We start from the raw sequence: 22,299 nt of genomic DNA, 5'->3' as shown, positions 1-22,299 counted from the left end.
AACCTCTCCCCTTGTCCGAGGCATGGTGACCCCCTCCGGTTAAACCCCTTCCCCAGTTCTCGTTCTCTCCCTCTCCCTCTCCCTCTCCCTCTCCCTCTCCCTCTCCCTCTCCCTCTCCCTCTCCCTCTCCCTCTCCCTCTCCCTCTCCCTCTCCCTCTCCCTCTGGTACAACAATGGAGACTTTCCCCTCACCTGTGACTCCATTGCAATACTTCCAGCACTCCTGCTCACTCCTGTAGTTGTTCCCATTGGAAAGGCAGCCTCCGTAAGTGAATTCATTGCAGGTTTTGGAGGAGACGTTGTAAAACCACCTGGGAAACGATGCACGGCAGGGACCGGTCTTTGACGGACTGAGACAATCCACTGAAAAATAAACAAAACACTCACATCAGGCTAGAATTAATCACCTTCCATTAACTTCACTGCATTGGAGGATCGGGCTGGGGAGGTCACGTTGCGGTTGTACAGGACATTGGTGAGGCCATTACTGGAATGGTAGAGGCTGGTACAATGACAACATTTAAAAAGGATGGGTATATGAATAGGAAGGGTTTAGAGGGATATGGGCCAAGTGCTGGCCAATGGGACTAGATTAGGTTAGGATATCTGGTCGGCATGGACGAGTTGGGCAGAAGGGTTTATTGCCATGCTGTACAGCTCTATGACTCAATAGCTGCAAAGGTTTACAATACAAAGAAGGAGCATTAGCAAAAAGATTGAGATGTTCAGCCTATGAAGGTGTAGATGCTGCTGGTCACTAACACTCACGGCACTGTGCCACAGTTCTGAGCGTTAGCAAAGGACGACTCTTAATCTGCGAGGGTCCCACGGCCACCTTGGATCAGAGCACATTGCAAAGACACAGTCCTCATTATTCCAGATCAGTGGGCAGCACGGTGGCACAGTGTGTTAGCACTGCTGCTTCACAGCGCCAGAGACCCAGGTTCAATTCCCGCCTCAGGCGACTGTCTGTGTGGAGTTTGCACATTCTCCCCGTGTCTGCGTGGGTTTCCTCTGGGTGCTCCGGTTTCCTCCCACAGTCCAAAAAACGTGCAGGTAAGGTGAATTGGCCATGTTAAATTGCCCGTAGTGTTAGGTGAAGGGGTAAATGCAGGAGAATGGGTCTGGGTGGGTTACGCTTCAGCGGGTCAGTGTGGACTTGTTGGGCCGAAGGGCCTGTTTCCACACTGTAAGTAATCTAACCTAATCCAATCTATTCCCAGCGCAGCGCCAAGAGACTGCCACACGGTCAGCGGCACCGCCTTTCAGATCGACAGGAACCTGAGGCTCCACCTATCATCTCAGGCAGGGGGGGCAATCCGACACCCCGCGTCAAACAACAGCATCTCCCCAGGGTCCTGCTCCACGTTAACCCCTCCCTCACTCAGTGTCAATAAAAAAAGGAACAGATTCTCTGGGCCCTTTCCACAATCACAGTAGAAGCTGACTGCGCACAAACTGGCTGCTCCTGCTCCTACAGGACAGCGCTAGAGAGCAACAAGAGGCCATTCAGCCCCTCTTGCTTGTACTGGCTCTATGAACAAGCATCACTACCTCATGCCAATCTCCTACTTTCTTTGGCCTTCAGGACAGCATAGTGGCTCAGTGGTTAGCACTGCAGCCTAATAGCACCAGGGACCTGGGTTCGAATTCTCCCCCCCCCCACCACCCCCGGGAAACTGACTGTGTGGAGTTTGCACATTCTCCCTGTGTCTGCGTGGGTTTCCTCCGGGTGCTCCGGTTTCCTCTCACCAGTCCAAAGATGTGCAGGTCAGGGTGGATTGGCCATGCTAAATTGCCCCACAGTGTGTAGTGATGTGTAGGTAAGGTGCATTGGTCAGGGGTAAATGTAGAGAAATAGGGTAGGGGAATGGGTCTGGGTGGGATACTCTTTGGAGGGTCGGTGTGGACTTGTTGGGCCGAAGGGCCTGTTTCCACACTGTCGGGATTCTATTCTCCTCCACCCCAACACCCGCGCGCATTAAAGTTGATCAAAATAATCTTCTCACTGAAAGCCGACAAAAGGGGAGTGTGGTTAAAGGGAGAAGGAGAGCCTGGCAGAGTCCGAAAAGGGGAGTTACACATGGAGATAGGGCACTCCCTCAGTGCCCCCGCGCTGTGGCTGTCAGCCCAGGACATCATCCTAAGGGGAGGCAATGGCTTTAATCACTGGACAGTTAATCCAGAGACCCAGGTAATGTTCTAAGGATCTGGGTTCAAATCCCTCCACAGGCAAATAGTGGAATTCGAATTCAATTTTTATAAAATCTGGAATTAACAGTCTAACGAAGACCATAAATCAATTGCCAATTGTCAGGAAATTCCAGCTGGTTCACTAACATCCTTCAGGAAAAGCGGTCTTTACCCAGTCTGGCCTACATGTGACTCCAGACCCACAGTAATAATGAAAAAACCTCCAGACCGGGACTTGAACCCACAAACCTTGTGACTCAGAGAGAAGAATGATGACACACAGACACACACACACAAAGACACACAAACACAGCTAAGCTGAGGTCAGTCCCACTGACAGGTCAGACACAGGCTCTGAACATGCCTCTAGCAAGACAGAATCTCTCATTCCAAGCAACCACAGGGCCTCGGGACAACGAGACAGGGTGGGGGTGAAAAGACAATTTCAGGACATGGACTCAACCCCCTCCACAACAAGATGACCACATTGGGCTTTCACGTGATGTAACTGTGGCCCACATGATTAGGCAGGAGTCACATGGAGAGGACGTGGCAGGATTAAAACCCCAACTGACCCACGATGGAGATAGTTTCGGGAGGAGAGAGTGAGAAAATGCTGTATTCTCCAGAAGAATGAAGAATGTGTTCTTCAAAAGAATGAGGGGCAATCCTAACAAAACAGTCCAAATGCTCACTCAGCAGATGTCAACAGGAGCTTTCTCTGGCCAAGAGAGTCTCGAAGCAGCGACACAATCTCAGAATAAAGCCCCTCTCAGACTGAGAGCAGGAGGAAATTCCTCACTTGGAAGCTGGGGAACCTTTGGAAATCTCTGTCCTGCAGGCTTACGGATTTCCATTATCAAGACAGAAATCAAACATTTACCAGGATGCTCCAGGGTTGGAGGGTCTGAGCTATAGGGAGAGGCTGAACAGGCTGGGGCTGTTTTCCCTGGAGCATCGGAGGCTGAGCGGTGACCTTTTAGAGGTTTATAAAATCATGAGGAGCATGGATAGGATAAATAGGCAAAGTCTTTACCCTGGGTGGGGGAGTCCAGAACTAGAGGGTTTAGGGTGAGAGGAGAAAAATTTAAAAAGAACCTTCGGGGCAACGTTTTGATACAGAGGGTGGTGCGTGTATGGAATGAGCTGCCAGAGGAATTGGTGGAGGCTGGTACAATTACAACATTTAAAAGGCACCTGGATGGGTATATAAATAGGAAGGGTTTGGAGGGATAAGTTCTGGCAAATGGGATTAGATTGGTTGGCATGGACGAGTTGGACTGAAGGGTCTGTTTCTGTGCTGTACAGCTCTGTGACTCTCCGAGTATACACTGATGTGGTGAGACCTCTGGGTAGGATAGGTGGTCTAGCCGTGGGGAATGCAGGGTTACAGGGAGAGGGGAGCGGGGTGGGTCTGGGTGGGACACTCCAGAGGTTGGGTGTGGATGGGCCGAATGGCCTGCCTCCACACACTAAATCGGGATTCTATAACTAAGTGGTCACTGCAAAAAAAAAAGGAAAAGCTGGAAGCAGGAGGCGGCCATTCAGCCCCTCCAGCCTGCTCCCCCATTCAATCCAATCTTGGTTAACCCCATCTCAGCGTCAACTCAATCCAAAGATGTGCAGGTCAAGGCGGATTGGCCGTGCTACATTGCCCAGAGTGTTCAGGGAATATCTAGGTTGGGTGCATGAGTCAGGGGCAAATGTGAGGGCAATGGGCCTGGGTGGGGGTTACTCTTCGGAGGGCTGGTGTGCACTCGTCGGGCCGAAGGGCCCGTTTCCACATTGCAGGGATTCTAATTCCATCTCCCGCCTGCTCTTCATGGCCCTTCAGCCAACGGCTAGTGAAAAATCCCTCTCCTCCTTAATCGTATTCAGTATCCCAGCATCCATTGCACTCGGGGGGGGGGGGGTGAATTCGACAGAAAGGTGACCCCTTTTAAGACCAGTCATCTATGACCTTTGGCAGTCAGTCAATTAACAACAATGATGGAAATAACAACTGCAAAATTGTTTTCCCAAACCTTTGTAAACTACATCATGACAATTACTCATCCAGTTCACAGTCAGCAAAAAATACCTGTCCAACAGGTTGAACAACACAAGTGTTTGCAATCCAGGCTCATCGTTAAATATCACACAACACCAGGTTATAGTCCAACAGGTTTAATTGGAAGCATTAGCTTTCGGAGCGACGCAGGAGCGCTAGTGTGCTTCCAATTAAACCTGTTGGACTATAACCTGGTGTTGTGTGATTTTTAACTTTGTCCACCCCAGTCCAATATCGGTATCTCCAAATCATCGTTAAATGGTGTGACTGAGAACATTAACTCTTCGAGTAACAAGGAGACTGTGCTGTATATCGCCCTGATCAACCTCTGTCCACAAATTGCTCACAGTGACAATTTGAATAACACCACTCCCTCAAAGAATTGACTGCCTTAATCTGCCAAGTGCACCATCTTCCACCGTTGCATGAACAGCACATCACAGAGCTATTCCCATTGATAATAAGTAACCTTTAAAAGCTGGATCAGTCATTGCAATTCTCCCCAGTTGGCAACTAAATCACCTGCAACCTTTACAGTCGCGCCCCCTGGACAGGACAGAGAGAAGCTGCACTAACAGACAGGAAACTGAGAAGCAGAGAAAGGATCGAGGGGGCAGGGAGGGGACACAGGTTTAAACGTATTCCCAGAAGCAGTCAGAGCAAGGAGATGCTTTTGTTGCGGAGTGAGTGGTTAGGGTGCACTGAGGAATCAGGGGAGAACTGGATCGCGAAGGATGCAAGACTACAGGGAGAATAGCATTTGGAGAATAGCATTTGGAGGGCGAGCACAGAGGCAACGGGCTGAGTGGTATCCCCCTCTGCTGTAACAATTCGACAAAGTGGTCTCAGAAAGAGAGAGAGAGAGAGAGAGAGAGAGAAAACATGCAACCTGACCTCAGAGGGCAGTCACCCAGCTGAATAAAAAGACCCAACCTGGATATTTAATCAAATCAAGTACTTAATCCCTGTGACTAAACACAGAGTCATAAAGCATGGGTACAGAACCTTTGGCCCAACCAGTCCGTACCAACCATAATCCCAAACTAAACTAGTCCCAGCTCCCGACCCATATCCGTTGAGGTTTCGGGCTTCAAATGTAGACTCTCTCGCTCCTCAGATGCTGCCTGACCTGCTGCAATTTTTCCAGCACCAAATTTTATCAAACATTGTAACCGGACCCACCTCCATCACTTCCTCAGGAAGGTCTTTTCACACACAAACCACCCTCTGGGTAGAACAGTTTGCCCCTCGTGTTGTTTTTAAAGCTCTCTCCCCTCACCTTAAACTGTACCCAGAGTCTTGAACTCCCCCCACCCTGACACCACCATTTATCCTATCCATGCCTCTCATGAGTTTATAAACCTCTACAAGGTCACCTCTCAGCCTCCTACACTCCAGTGAAAAAGGTCCCAGCCGATCCAGCCTTTCTTTAGAATGCAAACCCTCCATACCTGGCAACATCCTGGTAAATCTCTTCTGAACCCTCTCCACCTTAATAATCTCCTCCCTATAACATGGCGACCAGAACTGGACACAGTATTCCAGAAAAGGCTAACTTTATTTTCAGCTTAAACTAAGAGGATACTTGACCAAGTATTGTATGCTTTACGTTATACTATAATGACTGCAATGTTTAACTTTTAAATTTCTTTCTTGCCACCTTGTCCTTAAGGTTCTGTACCTCGACACTTGGCGTCATAGAGATGTACATCACAGAAACACACTCTTCAGTCCAACTCAACCGTACAGACCAGATATTCCAACCTAATCTACTCCCATTTGCCAGCACTTGGCCCATATCTCTCTAAACCCTTCCTATTCATATACCCATTCAGATGCCTTTTAAATGCTGTAATTGTACCAGCCTCCACCACTTCCTCTGGCAGCTCATCTCACACACACACACACGTGAAAATGTTGCCCCGTGTCTATTTATCCTATCCATGCCCCTCATAATTTTGTAAACCTCTAAGGTCACCCCTCAGCCTCCGACGCTCCAGGGAAAACAGCCCCAGCCTGTTCAGCCTCTCCCTACAGCTCAAACCCTCCAACCCTGGCAACATCCTTGTAAATCCTTTCAAGTTTCACAACATCTTTCCGATAGGAAGGAGATCAGAATTGCACGCAATATTCCAAGTGGCTTCACCAATGTCCAGTACAGCTGCAACATGACCTCCCAACTCCTGTATTCAATACTCTGACCAATAAAGGAAAACATACCAAACACCTTCTTCACTATCCTATCTACCTGCGACTCCACTTTCAAGGAGCTATGAACCTGCACTCCAAGGTCTCTTTGTACAGCAACACTCCCTAGGACCTTACCATTAAGTGTATAAGTCCTGCTAAGATTTGCTTTCCTAAAATACAGCACCTCACATTTATCTGAATTAAACTCCATCTGCCACTGCTCAGCCCATTGGCCCATCTGATCCAGATCCTGCTGTAATCTGAGGTAACCCTCTTCGCTGTCCACTACATCTCCAATTTTGGTGTCACCTGCAAACTTACTAACTGTACCTCTTATGCTCACGTCCAAATCATTTATGTAAATGACAAAAAGTAGTGGACCCAGCACCGATCCTTGTGGCACTCCACTGGTCACAGGCCTCCAGTCTGAAAAACAACCCTCCACCACCACCCTCTGTTTTCTACCTTTGAGCCAGTTTTGTATCCAAATGGCTAAGTGTATAAGACCTGCCCTGATTTGCCTTTCTAAAACACAACACCTCACATTTATCTAAATTAAACTCCATCTGCCATTCCTTTCTAGCTAAGATGGTGCCTGGTGTGGTGACATTAGAGTTTTCACTGTACCCCTGTACTTTTGTCTTTGAGTACATGCGACAATAAAATCACACTGAAACCAAATTCCATGTGCTAGTGAGCACAGCCCCTGCATGAAGAGCAGAAAAAAAAGAGTTGAGCATTGATCACCTACTAGCACAGACACAATGGGCCAAACTCTCCCTGTGCGGTACCAAGCCCAGGATTCTACGATTACCGGGAACGAAGCTGGATAAAGGTCTGGCCGCCATCAGAATAAAAGCAAGAATTGGCAGTGCAAATGAGAAAACGGATGATTGAAACAGAGAACGATTGCAGAATTCTGAGTTGAACAGAGGGTGCAAGAGTTGCAGAGAGTCAGTGTACGCAGGTACAGCATCTCATCAGGAAGGGTCATGGTCCTGATGATTAATAACTTTATTAGGAGAGGAACGGAACATAAAAGTAAGGAGGGAATGTATCCAGGGCATTGGTGTAATCACATCTCAAAGACTGTGGTGCAGTTTTGGTCTCTGTATTTAAAAAGGAAGGATGTATTGGATGCAGTTCAGAGGGTGTTTACTGCACTCAACCTTGGAAGGAGGGGGTTGTTTGATGGGGAAAGGTTGGACAGACTGGGCTTGCTTCTGGATTAGTGGTGCTGGAAGAGCACAGCAGTTCAGGCAGCATCCGAGGAGCAGCAAAATCGACGTTTCGGGCAAAAACCTGTATTCCTGATGAAGGGCTTTTGCCCGAAACGTCGATTTTCCTGCTCCTCGGATGCTGCCTGAATTGCTGTGCTCTTCCAGCACCACTAATCCAGAATCTGGTTTCCAGCATCTGCAGTCATTGTTTTTACCTAGACTGGGCCTGTCCCCACTGGGGGTTACAGAGTGAGGGGGTGATCTGATTGGAGTGTATCAGATCCTGAATGGTCTGGACACGGTGGATGGGGAAAGGATTGTCCCTCTGGTGGGTCAGTTTGGAACTAGGGGGCACTCTTCCAGGACAAGGATATAGTAGATAGATAGAATCCCTACAGTCTAGGAACAGGCCCTTCGGCCCAACAAGTCCGCACCAACCCTCTGAAGAGTAACCCACCCAGACCCAATCCCCTACATTTTCTCTGACTCATACACCTAACCTACACAGCTGGAAATGTGTTGCTGGAAAAGCGCAGCAGGTCAGGCAGCATCCCATCTTCAGGCTTATGCCCGAAACGTCGATTCTCCTGTTCCCTGGATGCTGCCTGACCTGCTGCGCGTTTCCAGCAACACATTTCCAGCTCTGATCTCCAGCATCTGCAGACCTCACTTTCTCCTCAAAGACCTAACCTACACACCCCTGGACACTACGGGCAATTTTCCATGGACAATTCACCTGCCCTGCACATCTTTGGATTACGGGAGGAAACCGGAGCACCCAGAGGAAACCCACACAGACACGGGAGAGGAGGATTTTGTTTCTCTGAGGCTTGAGAGACTTTGAAACTTGAAGGCACGAGAGGTGGAGACACTGATTTTTTTAAACGATTGGGGCAATTTGATTCCCTCGCCAAACAACAAAGGCTTTCGGGAGCTGGATGAGAATCAGTCATGATCCTTTTGAATGGCAAGCAGACCAGAGGGGCTGAATGGCCTCATCCTGCTCCTATTGGGTACAGTCATCGAACTGGTGTCATTGTAGCAGAGACGACACGGGGCAAGTCAACTGGGGCGTCCAAAACAAAAAAGGATTTCACAGAGAGGGAGAGAGACAGCACTGGCTGGCTGCTAGTGCTCAAGCAGAATTATTATAGATGCTCCAGTAGAAAGGAAACTTGAAAGGGTTCAGAAAAGATTTACAAGGATGTTGTAAAGGGAGAGGGAGAGGCTGAATAGGCTGGGGCTGTTTTCCCTGGAGTGTCGGAGGCTGAGGGGTGACCTTATAGTGGTTTACAAAATTGGACTTCAACAGTTTCCTCATTCCCCCTTCCCACACCTCACCCCAGTTCCAAACTTCCAGCTCAGCACTGTCCCCATGACCTGTCCTACCTGCCTATCTCCTTTTCCACCTATCCACTCCACCTTCCTCTCTGACGTATCACCTTCATCCCTTCCCCCACTCACCTATTGTACTCTATGCTACTTTCTCCCCACCCCCGCCCTCCTCTCACTTATCTCTCCACCTTCAGGCTCTCTGCCTGTGTTCCTGATGAAGGGCTTTTGCCCGAAACGTCGATTTTCCTGCTCCTCGGATGCTGCCTGAACTTTTGTACTTTTCCAGCACCACTCTAATCCAGAATCTGGTTTCCAGCATCTGCAGTCATTGTTTTTAACCTACAAAATTGGGGTGTACAAAGGTAAAAATCTCACAACACCAAGTTATAGTCCAATGGGTTTATTTGGAAGCACTAGCTTTCAGAGCACTGCTCCTTCACCAGGTGGTTGTGTAGACTAATAAATCTGTTGTACTATAACCTGGTGATGTATGATTTTTAACTTTATAAAATCACAGTGGTTAGCACTGCTGCCTCACAGCGCCTGAGACCCGGGTTCAATTCCCGACTCAGGCGACTGACTGTGTGGAGTTTGCACGTTCTCCCAGTGTCTGCGTGGGTTTCCTCCGGGTGCTCCGGTTTCCTCCCACAGTCCAAAGATGTGCAGGGCCAGGTGAATTGGCCATGCTAAATTGCCCGTAGTGTTAGGTAAGGGGTAAATGTAGGGGTATGGGTGGGTTGCGCTTCGGCGGGGCGGTGTGGACTTGTTGGGCCGAAGGGCCTGTTTCCACACTAAGTAATCTAATCTAAAAATCATGGATTAGGCTAAATAGACAAGGTCTTTTCTCTGGGGTGGGTGGGGGGGGGGGGTCTACAACTAGGGCATAGGTTTAGGGTGAGAGGGGAAAGATTTAAAAAGGGACCTAAGGGGCAGCTTTTTCACACAGAGGGTGGTGCATGTTTGGAATGAGCTGCCAGAGGAAGTGGTGGAGGCTGGTACAAAGACAACATTTAAAAGGCATCTGGATGGGTATATGAATAGGAGGGGTTTAGATGATTATGGGCTGGGTGCTGGCAAATGAGACCAGCTGAATTTGGAATGGCATGGTTGGCAGTGACAAGCTGGGCTGAAGGGCCTGTTTCCGTGCTGATCGGAGCGAGGACTGAATCTCACTGTCTGGTTCACAGAGCGAGCAACGAGCTTAGATAAACATCAGCAATATGAGAGCAGCCGAACAATAAAATCTTTGTTTGTTCTTCTAACCCCCACCCCCACCCAAACCATCCTAGAGTCATCCAGACCCCTCAAACCAATTCATCCACGCCTACCAGATATTGTAAATTAATCTCGTTCCATTTGCCAGCACTTGGCCCATATCCCTCTAAACCTTCCTACTCATATACCCTTCCAGATGCCTTTTCAATGTTCTCATTGAACCTTTCTGGTAAATAACTTCCTGTGAAACTCCGTGCCTATTTCTTCCACCTCCTCTGACATTCCTGCATTTGTCACTGGATTGGCTCACAGCTTTTGATTCTGTGAGTCAGAGGGTCAATCAGTAAGAGATAAGCGCTTGATGAACTTATTTTTGTTTTTCAAGAGAGCCTTCGAATGTGGCAGCCAGTTCGGGTTCACAGATCCATTCCCGGAGCTCGATGCAGTGAGCTTCAGATCCAAGTCTCGGTTTCCTCCCTGCCTCACAGAGATTCGTACAGTCAGGGCTTGGAGACTGTGTTAAACACCACACAGACGCCAGGTTATAGTCCAACAGGTTTATTTGGAAACACAAAAGCTTTCGGGGCCTTGCTACTATTACTGGTGCTAGTGAGAGAGGACACGTCAGACACAGAATTTATAATAAAACATCAAAGACAGTGTGCAGTGCAGCTTTTCTGGGAGTGAGTGCTCCCAACATCTGACAGCACAACAGAGACAGCAATTGTACAGAACACATCCTGCTCACCTTCAAGGTGCCCTGTTTAACATCCAAAGTCCATGCCATAAAACTACTGACGCTGCCAATAAAACTCCTAGCACATTCCTGGTTCTTAATTAAATACCGAGCCAACATCTAAATTCCGTTCCAGTGACCCTCTCAGACTCTGGAGATTTAAACGGAATGTCGGGGTTGCAACGTTAAAAAGACATTTCGATAAGTGCATGAAAAGAAATTCCCTCTGGTTTCCTCCCACAGTTGACAAGTATGGTGCTGATGGATGGGTTCCTGACAAACAGCTTATGCTCGAAACGTCGATTCTCCTGCTCCTTAGATGCTGCCTGACCGGCTGTGCTTTTCCAGCAACACGCACTCGACTCTAATCTCCAGCATCTGCAGACCTCACTTTCGCCTGGTTCATTATTTCCTCCCATAGCCTCAAGATGTGTAGGTTAGGGTGAGTTGGCCATGCTAAATCACCCATAGTGTGCAGGGATGTGTAGGTTAGGGTGGATTGGCCATGCTAAATCACCCATAGTGTGCAGGGATGTGTAGGTTAGGGTGAGTTGGCCATGCTAAATCACCCATAGTGTGCAGGGATGTGTAAGTTAGGGTGAATTGGCCATGCTAAATCACCCATAGTGTGCAGGGATGTGTAGGTTAGGGTGAATTGGCCATGCTAAATCACCCATAGTGTGCAGGGATGTGTAAGTTAGGGTGAATTGGCCATGCTAAATCACCCATAGTGTGCAGGGATGTGTAGGGGAATGGTGAATTGGCCATGCTAAATCACCCATAGTGTGCAGGGATGTGTAGGTTAGGGTGAATTGGCCATGCTAAATCACCCATAGTGTGCAGGGATGTGTAGGTTAGGGTGAATTGGCCATGCTAAATCACCCATAGTGTGCAGGGATGTGTAGGTTAGGGTGAATTGGCCATGCTAAATCACCCATAGTGTGCAGGGATGTGTAGGTTAGGGTGAATTGGCCATGCTAAATCACCCATAGTGTGCAGGGATGTGTAAGTTAGGGTGAATTGGCCATGCTAAATCACCCATAGTGTGCAGGGATGTGTAGGTTAGGGTGAATTGGCCATGCTAAATCACCCATAGTGTGCAGGGATGTGTAGGTTAGGGTGAATTGGCCATGCTAAATCACCCATAGTGTGCAGGGATGTGTAGGTTAGGGTGAATTGGCCATGCTAAATCACCCATAGTGTGCAGGGATGTGTAAGTTAGGGTGAATTGGCCATGCTAAATCACCCATAGTGTGCAGGGATGTGTAGGTTAGGGTGAATTGGCCATGCCAAATCACCCATAGTGTGCAGGGATGTGTAGGTTAGGGTGAATTGGCCATGCTAAATCACCCATAGTGTGCAGGGATGTGTAGGTTAGGGTGAATTGGCCATGCTAAATCACCCATAGTGTGCAGGGATGTGTAGGTTAGGGTGGATTGGCCATGCTAAATCACCCATAGTGTGCAGGGATGTGTAGGTTAGGTGCATTAGTCACGGCTAAATGCAGAGTAATAGTGTAAGGGGAATGGGTCTGGGTGGGTTACTCTTCGGAGGGTCGGTGTGGATTTGTTGGGCCGAAGGTCCCATTTCCACACTGTAGGGATTCTATGAAAAGGTTCAGAGGGATATGGTTGAGGAGCGGGCAGGTGAGACTAGTTTAGTTTGGGAACATGGTCAGCATGGACTAGTTGGGCCGAAGGGCCTGTTTCCATACAGTATAACTCCAATGCAAGTTCACTGCTTCCCAGCATCCCCTCACGCTGGTCTCAGAACTTGGCCAGGGAAAGGTATCACAGCCCAGTGAGGAACACCCACAGGGACCCGGAGAAGTGTCACCACCCATTTGCCAGCTGCCTTTGAGACTGTGCCCAGCAGCCAGAGACTAAAACTGCTTCAGAATCCAGGAAGTGACCCAGACATCCAATTCCACTCAAATCAGATCATGCACGACGCTACATTTCCACTGCTTTTGGGAATCCTGTGAGTATTCCGACAAGGCTTTGTGGAGTTTAAACACTTCAACTACTTTCCAAATTCCGATTTTCTTTCTGTAGACCCTTCAGCGTCGCTCCCCACTCCATTGCTTCACCTCCTTGAAGCACACTCTTTCATACCTAGCTCTGAGTAAGGCTTTGCTCATTGGCTCTCTCTACCCCCTCCCCCATCCTCAGTGTCAAGGGTTACTTCAGAAAACTCCAAAGCCTTTTGGGATGTTTCTGATATTAAAGGCTCTATATAAATTCAGGTTGTGGGCAGGCCACCCAAAATAAGAACAGGAGGAGGCCATTTGGCCCCTCGAGCCTGCCCTGCCATCCAACAGGATCATGGTTGATCTGAGATTCGTCGCGTCCACTTTTCTGCCCTTTCCCCTCGATTCCCCGACTGATCAGGAATCTCTCCATCTCAGCCTTAAATATACACACGGGCTCTGCCCCCACAGCTCTCTGGGACAAGGAGTTCCAAAAACTCTCAGCCCTCTGAGGGAAGAGATCCCTCCCCATCTCAGCCTTCAGTTAGTGCCCCTTTATCCTGGGGCTGTGCCCTCTGGCCCTAGACCCTCCCATGAGGGGACCACCCTCTCAGCATTGACCCTGTCAAGCCCCTTACAGAATCCAAGATGTTTCCATGGGATCACCTCTCATTCTTCTCTACTCCAGGGAGTAGAGTCCCAACTGATTAACCTTTGCTCATGAGACAATCCCTCCGTCCCAGGGACCATCCTAGTGATCCTTCCCTCAACTGCTTCCAATGAAATGATATCTTTCCTTAAATAAGGGACCAAACCTACTCACAGTGCCCCAGGTTTGGTCTCCCCAGCCCCTTGTACAGTTATAGTAAGATTTCTCTACTCTCATACTCCAACCCTCTTGAAGTAAGGACCTTCCTGATTACCTGCTGTCCCTGCATGCTAGCTTTCTGTATTTTGTGCACACAAAACCCGAATCCCTTAGTGTTGCAGCTTTCTGCAGTTCCTCGCCATTTAAATAATACTTTATTCGGTTCCTTTGATTTCTCTCCCAAACTGAGCACCTTCACGCACTCCCACATTATACTCCATTTGCCAACTTTTCATCCACTTACTGAATCCATCCACATGTCTATCAAACTGTCTGCATCCCTTTCAAACCCGCCTGATTTCTGGTAAGTATAAATGCATCATATGTACATTAAGATATATCATCCAGGAGTGTTTCAACTCCTTCTGAGAAAAGGAAATATTTCATTTGGCTCTTGGTTTGAATTCTCAACATCGCCGAGTCTCCTAAAAAAAAAATCATTAACTGGTTCATGACTCACTGGGAATCTGATCCTGCCAACCACCAACTACAAAACCTCTCAAGAGAGTGACAGAAGGTAATGCTCTTTCTCAATGTTGCTGTTTGACTCGCTCATAGGTGCGGCACATCCTGTCCAGAAGAAACACTAGCTCCCCTCTCTCCCCCCTTTCAAGAGCAGAGGGCCACAGAAAGGAAAATGTTAACAGCAAAGCCCCAGGTTTCCTTTTGAATGATCCAGGCCAGGGGAATATTTCACACACAATCAGCTGGATTGACATCAAAAAGGGTTTTGCAATCCCAGGCCTGATTGAGGTCTCACCCTTGCCTGAGGTTTCCCTGAGCAAGTCACGACAGACAGGATCACCATCAGTGCCAACTCCAAGAGCAGAGATTTCAAATACAGATCACTGCTCTTCAACCAGACACAACACAGAGTGTGTTTCGGGGACGGTTTTGTTTTCTTTAAGATCACGGTGGGAGGATGGAGGTCGCTCTTTATTTTATTAACTTCAGTCAGAATTCAAAATTGGAAAAACATCCCATCCCAGCTTTTACCGTAGCCTAGCTGACGGGAGGTGATAATCCTGGCATAATACCTCCAGGCTGTTAATCCAAAGACCCAGGTAACGATCTGGGAACCCGGGTTTGAATCCCACCACGTGAATTAAGAGTCTAATAAATGATGATGAATACACTGGATGTCCTTTAGGGAAGGAAACTGGTCTGGTCTACACGTGACTCCAGACCCACAGTGATGTGGGTGTCGCTTATGCCCCTCAGGGACAGGCAATACACACTGGCCTAGCCAGTGATGCCTCCACTCTGTGAATGAATAATGAAAAGCAAAGTTGGAATGACTCCTCATTCCTTGTACCCTCCTGTAGTCAAGGTGAGTATTGCACCCACCACCGGGAAGAGGGAAAGCACGGATACAGCCAGAATGGCCAGGCTGAGTATGGGGACCAGTCTCGCTTCCCGCCAGGAGGTTGGGAGTCCTCACCCCCATAAGCCTCAAACACAAACTCTCGGCCGACCCTCTAGGTGCTCCGGCTAAGGGAGTGCCACACTACCAGAGGAACAGGAGGTGAGCCATTAAACCCAGGAACTGCATTGTTGTAGAGCCCAGCAGCAGGGAGTGCCCCACCAGCCTCCCTGGGCAATATTTATCCCTCAAGCGACGACACTAAAGCAGACTGTCAGCTCATTATCACAGCACCCTCGAGACAAGTTGCTGCACGCAAATTAGCTGCCTTACAACATTTCCCTTTGGGATATTCCCAGAATCACAAACAGCCTTATGTAAACTAAAGAACTAGCCAGACTGGATAAACTCAACGTAAGGTGAAAACTACAAACACAGAAGATCACAGCAGGTCAGACAGCATCTACCAAGAGAGAGCAAGCTAACATTTTGACTAAAGATGACTCTTCATCAGAGCTCAATTTGCAGTTGAGGATGGTGAAATCAGAGGCCAATTAATCTAGGAACACAACAAAGGTAAACTTACAAGGAGTTGGAGGGTTTGAGCTATAAGGGAGAGGCTGGATAGGCTGGGGATATTTTCCAGTAGAAAGTGAGGACTGCAGATGCTGGAGATCAGAGTCGAGAGAGTGGTGCTGGAAACGCACAGCAGGTCAGGCAGCATCCGAGGAGCAGGAGAATCGACGTTTTGGGCAAAAGCCCTTCATCCTGCTGTGCCTTTCCAGCAGCACACTCTCGACTCTAGGGATATTATCGCTGGAGCGTCAGAGGCTGAGGGGTGACCTTATAGAGGCTTATAAAATCATGAGGGGCTTGGATAGGGTGAATAGACAAGGACTTTACCCCGGAGTGTGGGGTATCTGGTCGGCATGGACGGGTTGGACCAAAGGGTCTGTTTCTGTGCTGCACATCTCTATAGCTCATTGAATAGGTCGGATAATGCGAGAAATTATTTTTACTCAAGTCAGGGAAAGAAAATCAAACAGAAAGGCTGGTCTCCTTGAAGCCAGCTTTCCAAATAGAAGTTAATCGAGGAAACGTATTGTGATGAGAAAAGCCTAGAACTGAAAAATCCAAAAGGACTTGAAGAATTCCAGTGGAATTGATATTTTTACAAGACCATAGAATCCCCACAGTGTGGAAGCAGACCCTTCAGCCCGTCGACTCTACACCAACTCTCCAAAAAGCATCCCACCTAGACCCACCCTCCTACCCCATCACTGTAACTCTGCAATGCCCATGGCTAATCCACCTAACCTGCATACCAGGGTGGTTGATAAAACAAAATCTGGGAAAGGGGACATCGGAATTTAGAAAAATCAAAGGTTAATCCAAAAATGTGCAGGTTTGGTGGATTGGCCATGCCAAATTGCCTGCAGTGTTGGGTGCATTAGCGAGGGAAAATATACAGAAATAAGGGAATGGGTTTGGGTGGGTTACTCTTCAGAGGGTCAGTGTGGACTTGTTGGGCCGAAGGGCCTGTTTCCACGCTGTTGGGATTCTAAGTTAATGGGGGGAAAAAAAAACAAAATGGAGGAGGTGCCAGTGTTGGACTGGGGTGGACAAAGTTAAAAATCACCAGGTTACAGTACAACAGGTTTATTTGGAAGCAGTGCTGCCCCTTCATCAGGTAGCTAGTGGGGCAGGACCATAAGACACAAAATTTATAGTAAAATATTAGATTACATTACAGTGTGGATACAGGCCCTTCGGCCCAAAAAGTCCACACCGACCCACCGAAGCACAACCCACCCAGACCCATGCCCCTACATTTACCCCTTACCTAACACTACGGACAATTTAGCATGGCCAATTCACCTGACCTGCACATCTTTGGACTGTGGGAGGAAACCGGAGCACCCGGAGGAAACCCACGCAGACACGGGGAGAATGTGCAAACTCCACACAGTCGCCTGAGGCAGGAATTGAACCTGGGTCTCCGGCGCTGAGGCAGCAGTGCTAACCACTGAGCCACCGTGCCACCCATAAATATTACAGTGTCATGCAACGGAGATGATACACTGAACAAACCTAGATTGCTGTTAGGTCTTTCATCTTTTCGAATGGGTCATAGGTTTCAGTTCATTAATATGGGAGAGAGTGAGGACTGGAGATCAGAGCTGAAAATGTGTTGCTGGAAAAGCGCAGCAGGTCAGGCAGCATCCAAGGAACAGGAGAATCGACGTTTCGGGCATGAGCCCTTCTTCAGGAATCATTCTGGAAGAAGGGCTCATGCCCGATACGTCGATTCTCCTGTTCCCTGGATGCTGCCTGACCTGCTGCGCTTTTCCAGCAACACATTTTCAGCTCAGTTCATTAATATGTAAATCTCAGAAACTCTTAAGTCACATACTCAAGATAACTTAAGGTTTTATATTTTTTTTAAAATGACACCTCAGCTCAAACAATGCATTAAAGGTGTGAGGTTAGAGCCCGTCTGTATCCCAATCCTTGAGTGAGGCTGGTTCTATTTCAAAAAGAGAAAGAAACAAATGAACACTGAGAGGGAGGTCAGCTGTGAGTAGGGCAGAATGGCCTTCTTAGAATTTCTAGAATGGCCTCTTCCACTGACCTTCCCCCACTCTCCCAAGGTGTGGTTTGCAAATTGAGATGTAGCAATGATAATTACTTCCTGGTAAACAAGAGAAAAGAGGGAGGGGGAGGGGAATAATTCTCACTGCTACACCTCCTCGCTACTCAGTTTATAAATATAAAGTTCAATGATCTCCCTTGGTTTGAATTCCCCACATGACCAACCATCTGCACACCACCCCACCTCCCACCCCCCCCCAAGGTAATGACTGGCTCATGACACTTTGAGAATCTGACCTCACTAACTCCAACCACAGAATCCCTCAGAGAAGGAGAGAAAAGAAATGACCTCAGTGTCACCATTTCACTCACTGTCCAGTGTGGCACACCCTGTCTAGAATAAACAGTCAACAAAGAAGTCACACAGCACCAGGTTATAGTCCCACAGGTTTATTCAGGAGTACAATCCTTCGGAGCTCCCTGAAGGAACAGCGCTCTGAAAGCTGGTGTGTCCAAATAAACCTGTGGGACTATAACCTGGTGCTGTGAGAGTTTGACTTGGTCCACCCCAGTCCAACACCGGCTCCTTCACATCATGGAAAAAACACAGCTTTCCCCCTCACTCCCCTTTAAAGAATGGGGGGGGAAGAGAGAGAAGGGAAATCCCTTCAGACTGGGTTTGATGTTGTTACATCCCAGAGAAATATTTCACACACAAACCAACAAGCCAGATTTGTGTGTCTCTGGATCTGAATGTAATTTACACGGGTGTTCCCAACTCTCACCTCTCCCTGTCTGAGACTGGGAGTGCAGTCAGAAACAAATCATCCTTTAGCCACACGGCTCTCTCTGTACAGCAGGACAAACTCTAACATAAAACCATGTTCCAGTACCATAGATACTGCCAGAGACCACACAATGACCAAAACTCCACAGGGACAGTCGGGGAGTGACGGTAGGATCAGTGGGGATGGAAACGAGAGGTGGGGGGGGGGGGAAGAGAGGGGGGGGGGGAAGAGAGAGGTGGGGGTGGGGAAGAGAGGTGGTGGTGGTGGGGGGGGGGAAGAGGAGAGAGGGGTGATGGTGGGGGGGGGGAAGAAGAGAGAGGGGTGATGGTGGGGGGGGGGGGGGAAGAAGAGAGAGGGGTGATGGTGGGGGGGGGGGAAGAAGAGAGAGGGGTGATGGTGGGGGGGGGAAGAAGAGAGAGGGGTGATGGTGGGGGGGGGGGAAGAAGAGAGAGGGGTGATGGTGGGGGGGGGGGAAGAAGAGAGAGGGGTGATGGTGGGGGGGGGGGAAGAAGAGAGAGGGGTGATGGTGGGGGGGGGGAAGAAGAGAGAGGGGTGATGGTGGGGGGGGGGAGAAGAGAGAGGGGTGATGGTGGGGGGGGGGGGAGAAGAGAGAGGGTGATGGTGGGGGGGGAAGAAGAGAGAGGGTGATGGTGGGGGGGGAGAAGAGAGAGGGTGATGGTGGGGGGGGAGAAGAGAGAGGGGTGATGGTGGGGGGGGGGGAGAAGAGAGAGGGGTGATGGTGGGGGGGGGGGAGAAGAGAGAGGGGTGATGGTGGGGGGAGGAGAAGAGAGAGGGGTGATGGTGGGGGGGGGGAGAAGAGAGAGGGGTGATGGTGGGGGGGGGAGAAGAGAGAGGGGTGATGGTGGGGGGGGGAGAAGAGAGAGGGGTGATGGTGGGGGGGGGGAGAAGAGAGAGGGGTGATGGTGGGGGGGGGAGAAGAGAGAGGGGCGATGGTGGGGGGGGGGAAGAGAGAGGGGCGATGGTGGGGGGGAGAAGAGAGAGGGGTGATGGTGGGTGGGGGAGAAGAGAGAGGGGTGATGGTGGGGGGGGAGAAGAGAGAGGGGTGATGGTGGGGGGGGGAGAAGAGAGAGGGGTGATGGTGGGGGGGGGAGAAGAGAGAGGGGTGATGGTGGGGGGGGAGAAGAGAAAGGGGTGATGGTGGGGGGGGAAGAAGAGAAAGGGGTGATGGTGGGGGGGGGAGAAGAGAGAGGGGTGATGGTGGGGGGGGGAGAAGAGAGAGGGGTGATGGTGGGGGGGGGAGAAGAGAGAGGGGTGATGGTGGGGGGGGGGGAGAAGAGAGAGGGGTGATGGTGGGGGGGGGGGGAGAAGAGAGAGGGGTGATGGTGGGGGGGGAGAAGAGAGAGGGGTGATGGTGGGGGGGGGGGGGGAGAAGAGAGAGGGGTGATGGTGGGGGGGGGGGAGAAGAGAGAGGGGTGATGGTGGGGGGGGGGGGGAGAAGAGAGAGGGGTGATGGTGGGGGGGAGAAGAGAGAGGGGTGATGGTGGGGGGGAGAGAGAGGGGTGATGGTGGGGGGGGAGAGAGAGGGGTGATGGTGGGGGGGGAGAGAGAGGGGTGATGGTGGGGGGGGAGAGAGAGGGGTGATGGTGGGGGGGGGGAAGAGAGAGGGGTGATGGTGGGGGGGGGGGGAAGAGAGAGGGGTGATGGTGGGGGGGGGAGAAGTGAGAGGGGTGATGGTGGGGGGGGGGGAGAAGTGAGAGGGGTGATGGTGGGGGGGGGGGAGAAGAGAGAGGGGTGATGGTGGGGGGGGAGAGAAGAGAGAGGGGTGATGGTGGGGGGGGAGAGAAGAGAGAGGGGTGATGGTGGGGGGGGGGGGAGAGAAGAGAGAGGGGTGATGGTGGGGGGGGGGGAAAGAGAGAGGGGTGATGGTGGGGGGGGGGGGGGGGGGGGGGGGGGGGGGGAAAGAGAGTTGGGTAACTGTAACCATGTGCCCCAAGGTCCCCCCCGTCCCGGGGGGGGGGGGGGGTTATAAACATCTTTGAACAAGCTGAATTCAACAAGAAAAACAGCCTGTGCTTTAGGTAAAGGGGTGAGCCATTCAGCCCTCTGCACCATTCTGTAAAACCATCACTGTCTCCCACACACACACACACACGTTCCCCCCCCCCCCCAGTGTGAGCCCTCCCCGGGGAGGGGGGGCTGCCTCTCCCTTACCCTGGGGGGCCGCGGACGGCTGGATGTCCCTGGAAGTGGCCGGGAAGCGGGTGCTGGCCTGGGAGCCCTCCTGGGCGGTGAAAGTGCAGACCGGCTCGGTTTCGGACAGGCAGTTGACCAGGAAGCAGGCGTGTTTCCCCTGGACTGGAGCCTGCATCCAGAGGGCGAGCTGACACTCTGGGACCCTGCAGCACCGAAGGAGACATTCCTGGGAATTCCGCACCAAGATGCTGTCCAGTAACTCAGCTCCATCCTCGAAGCTCTGACCGAGTAAGGACAGTCCGCTGCTGGTATAGAAGGAGCGGAGGCAGCTGCTCTGCTTAGAGCCGGAGCTGACTGTGTGGAGGAGCGCAAAGAAAACGCAGCAAGTGCCCCACAACTGCGCCATTTCTCCAGCAAACACCTCGCTCCAGAAACTGATCCTGAAACTGACTCCAAAACCTCTCGCAACCAATCCGGGAGAGAAGGCACAAAATAAAAACCCAGTAAACTTCAAACTGTCTCCCAAACCCTGCTCCAACTTCGAAGAGTCAGAAAAGTTTTCTCTCTTTTTAAAAAAAAATATTTCACTTCCCTGTAACTACGTCAGCAAGATGATGTACATCCCATTCCAACTCTCATTGGCTTCAGAACTTTTCACCTGGTTGTCCCTTTTCACCAACCCCCCCCTGCACTGGACCAGCCGGATTGGAGAGTTAAAATCGACAGGGAAGACTGTATTTCTGGCTTTAAAATATTTTGTGATATTTGAACGATTTTTTTTTTCACTGACATCACAATTAAGGTGCAAACGTAACTCCCTGATTTCAGAAACAGCAAACATTGTGAGTTCTCCTTTAGTCTAAAACAGTCATACAATCCGTGCAAAAGAGACTTTGTGTGTGTGTGTGTGTATTTTTCTTTTATTTTGTTAAACAGTCCATAAGATAGTTAACAACAAACATATAAAGCAGCAGTTCGCAGAAACGAAACACTATACACAGGGGAAAGTCAGATTTGGAAGAGCCAGTGTTGGAGTGGGGTGGACCAAGTCCATTCTCCCAATTCCTTCGTCTCCACCGCATCTGCTCCCAGGAGGACCAGTTCCAAAAACGCACATCCCAGATGGCCTCCTTCTTCAAGGACCGCAATTTCCCCCCCGACGTGGTCGACGGTGCCCTCCACCGCATCTCCTCCACTTCCCGCTCCTCCGCCCTTGAGCCCCGCCCCTCCAACCGCCACCAGGACAGAACCCCACTGGTCCTCACCTACCACCCCACCAATCTCCATGTACAGCACATCATCCGCCGTCATTTCCGCCACCTCCAAACGGACCCCACCACCAAGGATATATTTCCCTCCCCTCCCCTATCAGCTTTCCGTAGAGACCACTCCCTCCGCGACTCCCTTGTCAGATCCACACCCCCCACCGACCCAACCTCCACTCCCGGCACCTTCCCTTGCAACCGCAGGAGGTGCAACACTTGCGCCCACACCTCCCCCCTCACTTCTCTCCAAGGCCCCAAAGGAAACTTCCATATCCACCACAGATTCACCTGCACCTCCACCCACATCATCTACTGCATCCGCTGCAGCCGGTGTGGCCTCCTCTATATTGGGGAAACAGGC

General features: G+C 50.2%; 1 protein-coding gene across 1 annotated transcript in view; it reads right to left on the bottom strand.

The window, feature by feature from the left end:
- The window catches only part of LOC122542681 (kunitz-type protease inhibitor 1-like), a 58,237-nt gene extending 36,998 nt beyond the window's left edge, over positions 1-21,239 (bottom strand). Inside the window, exons 1-2 of the mRNA XM_087983925.1 lie at positions 20,692-21,239; positions 193-363 (exon numbers count right to left, since the gene is read on the bottom strand). Coding sequence (XP_087840051.1) covers positions 193-363; positions 20,692-21,079 — 559 coding nt within the window. The 5' untranslated portion in view covers positions 21,080-21,239. The remainder of the gene's footprint in view (positions 1-192; positions 364-20,691) is intronic.
- Between the last annotated feature and the right edge of the window lie 1,060 nt (positions 21,240-22,299).

Source organism: Chiloscyllium plagiosum, unplaced genomic scaffold (genome assembly GCF_037043375.1).
Source record: "Chiloscyllium plagiosum isolate Xiang-an unplaced genomic scaffold, Cpla_swu_hap1 HiC_scaffold_47, whole genome shotgun sequence".
Lineage (NCBI taxonomy): Eukaryota > Metazoa > Chordata > Chondrichthyes > Orectolobiformes > Hemiscylliidae > Chiloscyllium > Chiloscyllium plagiosum.
The sequence above is the reverse complement of the archived record's forward strand: the minus strand, read 5'-3'. Positions and strand labels throughout refer to the sequence as shown.